Source organism: Triticum aestivum, chromosome 4B (assembly GCF_018294505.1).
Source record: "Triticum aestivum cultivar Chinese Spring chromosome 4B, IWGSC CS RefSeq v2.1, whole genome shotgun sequence".
NCBI lineage: Eukaryota > Viridiplantae > Streptophyta > Magnoliopsida > Poales > Poaceae > Triticum > Triticum aestivum.
The window spans coordinates 546,432,581-546,440,956 of NC_057804.1; the positions used below are offsets into that span (position 1 = coordinate 546,432,581).

Here is an 8,376-nt window from a genome sequence, read left to right on the forward strand (position 1 = left end):
AATGTCAAATCGGTTGTTCCGTTAACCTATCATTCTGAGTGTACTTAATTAAGAAACGAGGTAGGAGAGCTCGGTCGATCTGACCTGCATTTGATGATTAGAACGCGTAAGTCAATCTATGGAGGTTGCAGCCATGTGCACCCATACGATCGTTGGAAACGCGATCTCATACGTTAACACGACAATCATTCTTCTCCATCTGAACCCGTACCCGGCCGGCCTCATTCATAAGCTAGCTAGATTCCTATTTAAGCACCACCATCGTCGCCATCATTCCTCACCTCCAAACCCACTCGACCGCCGGAATACCTAAGAAGCTAGCTACCTGCGAAGATCAACTCTCGACCAGAGAGATGGCAGCTGGGATGCGCTTTCTGCAGCTGTTCGCCGCCGTTCTCGCGTTCAGCTTCGTGCCGGCCAAGTCCGACTACTGGCATCAAGCCTACGCCACGTTCTACGGCGGCGCCGACGGTGCGGAAACAATGGGTAAGCCAGATAATCAAGCCTTAACTCCGGCTTGCTCCGGCACCATCATTTTGCCCAATGTTACTTATCTATGCAAATACGCAATGCAATGCTTGTGTGCATGTCTGACTTTATCTGCATGTGCAATGTGCAGGTGGCGCATGTGGGTACGATAACCTGTACGCTGCGGGCTACGGGCTCAACAACGCGGCGCTGAGCACGGTCCTGTTCAACAACGGCTTGTCGTGCGGGCAGTGCTACCTCATCACCTGCGACACCAGCAAGTCGAATATGTGCAAGCCCGGCACGTCCATCACTGTGTCCGCCACCAACTTATGCCCTCCCAACTGGGCTCTCGCCAACGACAACGGTGGGTGGTGCAACCCTCCCCGCGAACACTTCGACATGTCCCAGCCCGCCTGGGAGAACCTCGCCATCTACCGTGCCGGCATTGTCCCCGTCCTCTACCAGCGAGTCACGTGCCAGAGGCAGGGTGGCCTGCGGTTCACCATCAGCGGCTTCAACTACTTCGAGCTGGTGCTGGTGACCAACATCGCCATGAGCGGGTCGATCAAGAGCATGTCGGTGAAGGGGACCAACACGGCGTGGATTCCGATGTCCCAGAACTGGGGCGCTAACTGGCAGTGCCTAGCGGGGCTGAAAGGGCAGGCGCTCAGCTTCGCCATTACCTCCTCCGGCGGCCAGTACAAGGTCTTCCAGGACGTTGTGCCGGCCTGGTGGCTGTTCGGACAGACCTTCTCCACCTGGCAACAGTTCGACTACTAGCTATAATATTTGTATAATTCGTATTACTACTACTATCAGTTCGCTTCGTTTAGGGCGAACATGCATGGAACTCTCCAGACGCATACTCATTATTTCTTCGATCTCTTTTGATTCTTCAGCTCGTTGCCCATCGAGTGGCAGCAGTAGATTTGAATTGTAAAATCTGTAATCCACGACCACCTATAGCTATTAAAGGATTATTTGGCGTGGAACAATATCGATCCCCACTCTGTCTCCACCATGTAAAACAGTATATATACATGCATGTGTAACTATATATCGTCCATGTGCTGCTGAGTGATGACATGCTGGAAGCTGCTCGCCATGTCTAAGTCAGATTCCTCGCGACCGTGCTGCAACAATAAGGCAACAACAACCGGACTGAACCGGGAGCACATGCGAGATAATGTCAACTCCTCGTCGGCGCGCAACAATGTCAACCCGTCTACGCAAAGGCCGACTGGCTTGGACACGGCGGCGCTTAATTTGCTCGAACGGAGAAGACACCATGGTCTCCGAGTGAGACGAGTAACTGCTCCGACGAGACGTCTGCTGGTGATTGTAGCGATGATGTTTACGATGATTTCGATTGGGGGTTGGGATATCTATTCAGGTAGGGTTGCGTTTCTTCATGTTCTACGAGGAGACGATAGACGGACATGGACTAGGGGAGGGACGGGAGTAGCTCTCGTGGCTAGCATATGCTTACGGAAGTTTGACCTCTACATCTCGAAGCCCTATAAGTGGAAAGAGTTAAATGGTTTTGTTATAGCCTACAGTGCTAAATTTTGCTCCGTTGGATCATGGTAGGTGATTAGGGGAGCTCCTATTTCTAGGGGGGCTGCTACGCCTGCCAGATCCTATTCGGCGCCCAGCCGATATAGGTGTTTCCACAAACGGGCGCCTCCCACCCCCACCCCCCCTCATTCGCAACAAACGGGTTGGCCCATCTCCGCTTTCCGAAGGATAAAAAGGTGCAGGTGCGTGGAGAAGGATTCAAACTTCGCGATCTCATCGCTCCGTGGATACTGTACTTCCGCTGTTTATTTCTACGTATACGAAATGCCTTCTGTCCTTTTTATGTTTTGTTTTTTCCTTTTTCTTCATTTGTTTTCCTGTTTCTTTTATATTTTTCTTTAATGCGTGAACACATTTCAAATTGATGTTTTTTTGGGGAATTGAAGAACTTTTTTCCAATTCACTGAACTTTTTTTTTCATTTTTATATGAAATATTTTCCAAATTAGAATGAACACTTTTTCAAATTCGATGCACTTTTCTAAAATTTGATGTTTTTTCATTTCAATGAACTTTTTTCAAATTCGATCAACTTTTTCAAACTCAATGAACTTTTTTCAAACGCAATCAACTTTTTCCAAAGTCGATGAACTGTTTCCAAATTTGACGAACTTTTCCAAATGCGATGATTTTATTTCAAATTTGATGAAATTTTCCCATATTCGATGAATTTTTTTTCAAATTCGATGAACTTTTTCAAATGTGGTGAACTTTTTTGAATGGGATGAACTTTTTTCAAATTCGGTGAACTTTTTTCAAATTCGATGAACTTTTACAAATGCGATGAACTTTTTAAAATGTGATGAACTTTTTTAAATGCGATGAACTCTTTTGAATGTGATGAATTTTTTTCAAATTTGATGAACTCTTTTCATATTCGATAAACTTTTTCAAATGCTATGAACTTTTTTCAAATTCGATGAACTTTCTCCTAATTCAATGATTTTTTTCCAAATTCGATAAAGTTTTTCAAATGTGATGAACATTTTTAATTTTGATGAAATGTTTTCAAATTCGATGAACCTTTTCCAAATTCGATGAACTTTTTTAAAAAATTGATGATTTGTTTTTCAAATCCGCTGAATTTTTTCAATAGCGATGATTATTTTTTTTAGACTCGGTGAAATTTTTCTAATTATGATGAATTTTCTCAAAGTCGATGAACATTTCTTATATTCGATGAACTTTTCTCAAATTTGATGAACTTTTTTTCAGATTCGATGAACTTAAAAAAACCAATGATCTTTCATTCTTTTTCCTTAAAAAAATTCCTTTAATTTTTTCTAGAAAAGTGCACATATTCAGCAAAAAAAGGAAATAAAAAAGATGAAAAAAATCGTAAGGGAAAAAGAGAGAAAATTAAAAAATAAATTGTTTGGAAAGCTTCCCACATCGGGGACTTTGCGAGCTGGAGAAATAATAAAAGAAAGCAAACGAGGGTTGTGAGCGTAGATCGTTGGATGGCGTAGTGGTTCATGCACCCCATATGTGAGCGAGAGTTCCCGACTTCGAATCCCACTCCACGAGTGAAGGTTTTCTGGGCCGGCCCACTAGAGGTCTCCTTCAGGCGCCAGGGACCTGTTCGGGCGCTTAGCGCACCGAATAGGAGCTCTCCTCGTGTTCAGCGAGTTGAGTCTTATGACAAACTGAAGCGCGCGAGGATATGGGCTGGCCCAGTTAGCGGTAGGTACACTGCCTCATTTTCTTTTCGGGGTTTTTACATGTTTTTGTTTCGTTTTTTGATTCCTATTTTTGTTTTATTATCACTTTTAAATATTCTAAAGATAAATAATACAAAATTCTACTTCACATAATATTTGTAAAAAAATGCAAATCATGCTTTGAAAAATGTTGAATGTGTATACAAAAAATGTTGATTATGTATTAAAAAGATGACGAAATTTCTTGATCATGTATATAAAAATGTTAATCAAGAATTATTAAAAATGTTGAACAAGTATCAAATGTAGAATGACTATTTGAAAAATTTTGAACAAGTATTTAAAAAATAATTAATAAGTATTTAAAACGTTGAACAAGTATTTGAAAAATGTTGAACTTGTCTACAAAAAATGTTGAATGTGTATACAAAAAATGTTGATCAGTTATTAAAAATATGATGAATGTTAATCAAGCATTTAAAAAAATGTTGAACAAGTATATGAAAAATGTTGATCAAGCATTTTAAAAATGTTAAATGTGTATAGAAAAAAATGTTGATCATGTACTAAAAATGAAGAAATTTGTTGATCATGTATAAAAAAATTAATAAATCAATCGAAAAAATGTTAAACTAGTATTTAAAAAATTAATCAAGTATTTGGTAAATCTTAAATGTGTATAGAAAAAAATTCGACCAGGTGTTCAAAAAATGGTAATGTCGCATTTATAAAATGTTAATCAAGCATTTGGAAAACTGGTATATGTGTATTAGAAAAATGTTGTTGACATATAAACAAATGTAGAAGAAGAACCAAAAGACCAAAGAAAACCAAAAAAAGAAAATGCGAAAGAGAAGGAAAGAATTGGAGAAGAAAAAAGAAAAGAAACAAAAAAAACAAAAAAAATTGGCTCGAATCGCCTCAAATAGGACGCGCCTCTACTACTTACCATGAAGTGGATCGGCTCACTCCCTACTTCTCCCATTTCCTGTGCAATTTCTACTACCCATGCGCGCACGAATGGGTCGGCCCAACACGACGCGATGAAGGGAAAACCTTCAGCGAGAGCAAACTACGCGAGTTCCTATTGGACACTCTTTGCGCCCGACAGCACCCAGACACACAGAAGACCAGCGACTGGAACGCACAGAGGACCAGCGACTAGGCCGGGCCACTAGCAGTGAATGAAAGGAGAGCGCGGCGTAAAAATGGCAGATAAAAATGGCAGAAAAAAATGACAGGATGCCAGGAATCAAACACGAGACTTAACGGTAAAGAACCTATGCCACTAACCACTCCAGTCGTAGACTGCTTCTGTCTTAGTCGAAATGTTATTTCTTTTAGTTCAGTACCAAAGCGCATACATTTTAAAATAATCTGTACACATTATCAAACGTTTCTTGGCAATTTTGCATATAAAATTTCAATATCAACTATTGTTTCGGAAACGAAAACAATTTTTGACTTTTCGACTTTTAATTTCCTCATTTTTTTGACGTTTAAATTCCGCATTTTTCTTGAAATTTGAATAAATTTCGAAATGACAAACATGTTTTAATATGTGAACAAATTTTTAAAATTGAAACATTTTTTGAAATGCCAAATGAAATTTGGAAATACGAACATTTTTTTGAAATCCGCAAAGATTATTTTATAAGCAACGATCTTTTGAATATTTGAACATTTCTTTGAAAATGATGATTTGTTTTGCAAAGACGAACAATCTTCAAAATATTGGAACACATTCTAAAGGTCCAAACTAATTTTGAGATAATGAGAACAAAAATTAACATTCCGAACAATTTTTGAACTCCAAACTTTTGAAAACACAAACAACATGAACAAAATTTGAAAAAATGTGAACCAATTTTCAGAATAAAAAATAAGATTCCAAACAAAATTTTAAAACACGAACAAAATTTATAAATTAGAACATTTTTTGAAATTTCCAAACAAATTTTAGAAATGCAAACATTTTATGAAATTCTAATATTTTATGAATTTTGTAACAAAATTTGAAAACAGGAAAATGTTCATACATTTTGAACAAAATTTTGGAAAATGCAATCATTTGGTAATTTCTGGAATTTGTTTGAAAAAGGAGAATAAATATGAAAAAAGAAACAGAAAAATTAAAAATCGAAAAAAAATAAAACGAAAAATAATAGAAAGCCGAAAAGCCAGGTACCGAAGGATGACTATTCCGTCTCGCTTAAAATAGTCGCCGCGCCTATTCCGTAGCATGGCTATATCTCGCCTATGATACCGAAGGATCACTCGCCTCAGGTGCTCCTGCTACCAGGCCGGCCAGTAACGGGGTTTCTCTTTTGTTTTCTATACGTGTTCTCCGTATTGATTTTCATCAGGTTCCTTCGTTTTTTGGGGTTTTGTTTGTTTAGTTTTTAATTATTTTTTCTTTTCCTTCATTTTTTCAAATACATGTGACTTTTCTTAATACAGGTTAAAAAAATTTCATCTACACTCTGAACAATTTAAGATACACATTGAACATCTTTTAATACATGTTGACAATCTATCCGAATACAAGTTGAACATTTGGAAAATGCAAAATAATTTTTTGATATACATGTTGAATATTTTGCAGATACACGTTGAACTTTTTTTCGAATGCATGTTGAACATTTTTCAAACATTCAATATATTTTTTGAACACACATTTAACATTTTTCATAAATACCATGATTTCTTTGACACTTGGAAAAGTTTTTTTTGTGTGTTACAGAATATTTTATTAAAGTCCATGAACTTTTTATAAATGGTATGAAAAGATTTTTCAAGTCATATTAAAAACCGTTCACATTTTATAAAAATTATTTTAAAACGTCACGAACATGGTTGTGACACTTGTGGACATTTTTTTAATGTGTTGAACAACTTTTCATTCATATGAGCATTTGTTTACAAATTACATTTAAAAAAAATTAAGTTACATGAATTGTGTGTGGGGGGTGGGGGGACGAGGAAGCAAACCAACTGTTTGTTTTATAATGGGCCGGACTTTACAAGCTCATTCAGGCAAGCCGTTCTTCCATCTCGCTAGGGACAAGATAAAGACGCACTCCATATTCCGCGTGTGTAGGTAGCATGGAATTGTGGCCCAATAGAACTATGAGCTCTACTGGCTAAAACAAACCCAGCTTTGGATGCTACTAGAAAAAAGGCATTTCGTTTGAAATACTTAAAAAATCACTGAAAAATACTTAAAATTCATCCCAAATTTAGAAATATATACGAATGTAACATAAATTTTCAAGAATTTAGAAATGATTTTGAATTTAAAAATATATATTCATGGATTTTAAGACATATTCAGAATTTTTGAAAATGTTCAAGAATCGAAAAAAATCACATCCTGAAAACTATATATGAATTAAAAATGATAAAAAAATTCAGAAAATGTTCGTGAATATGCAAATAAAGTCAAATATTTTTCAAAAAATTCATTGATTCAATCAAGACCAAGATTGTTCTAAATTTTTGTGAATTATAAAAATTTAGGTGATTTTTAAAAAAAATATTCACGAAATTTCTAAAATGTTAATGATTTTTGAAAAAATCTAGAATTATAAAAGTGTTATGTAGTTTATCATGAATTTCAAAACGATCATGAAATTTAAAAATTGAAACAAAAAGTACCAAAGAAAATGGTAAAATAGTAATTGAGAAAACCGGACAAAAACCAGTTGAAAAGTGAACCAATTAGGAAAGGAAAACCAAAACACTCACCAGAAAAACCAAACCAATACCGGAAAAAATGCAAGGAAGAAAAGGAAAAAGAAAAAAACATGTTGAAACCGGTAGGAAGAAAAAACTAGAGAAACCGAAGAAAACCACATTATCTCTAACCTTTTATGGGTTGGCCGACAGGGTCTCGGTGTGGAATAGGAATTCATGTATGTGCATTGAGTAGTCTCTTGGCCAGCAATTGTCATGCTGTGTTCTTGGCACACATTTGTTTTTGGGCTACTAGCTTACCGCGTACTCCCTCCGTCCGGAAATACTTGTCATCAAAATGAATAAAAGGGGATGTATCTAGATGTATATTAGTTCTAGATACATCATTTTTTTATCCATTTTAATGACAAGTATTTTCGAACGGAGGGAGCATTAGTCTTTCGCACATTTTTCTCCTCTCGGCTTGTCCCAAATGATAATATAACAGTCAAGATAGTCACACTAAGAGTGAGAGAGAGAGAGCAAAGAGACATGGCAAATTGCTTGGTCAGTTTGATGTCTATCTAAATAGATGTTTGAGGATTTTACTCCAGCCTATCAATAAAACTCATGCTTAGCAGTTTCTGGCTTTATTTTCTCAAGAAAAGTCCACATATAAATACCTAAACTAACCACTCGGTTTAATTTACAACCCTAATCTTTGATAATGGTCAAAATACATTCCCAAAAAGCCACGAGGTTCAAAACTCAACATGGGTCTGGTTTTTGTGTTGGTCAAGCGACTTTGACTGCAATCAATGCTGGTTGGGCACTACCAACCGGGCATCTAATCCGGCACCTCTCTCTATACCCACCCTGGGCCCTCACCCACTCCATGCTGCCTAGGATGCCTCCACCTCGACCCCGACGACACCTGCTACGACACCAGTGCCCGGTGAAAGGAGGCGGCCCATGGTTGAGTACCCTGGCAT

General features: G+C 37.6%; 1 protein-coding gene across 1 annotated transcript; it reads left to right on the top strand.

The window, feature by feature from the left end:
- Nucleotides 1-273: 273 nt before the first annotated feature.
- Nucleotides 274-1,463, top strand: LOC123095172 (expansin-A31). The gene is made up of 2 exons (XM_044516981.1): nt 274-486; nt 620-1,463. Exons 1-2 carry the CDS (start codon nt 354-356, stop codon nt 1,249-1,251), a joined length of 765 nt encoding a protein of 254 aa, XP_044372916.1. The 5' UTR covers nt 274-353; the 3' UTR covers nt 1,252-1,463.
- The last annotated feature ends 6,913 nt before the right edge of the window (nt 1,464-8,376 follow it).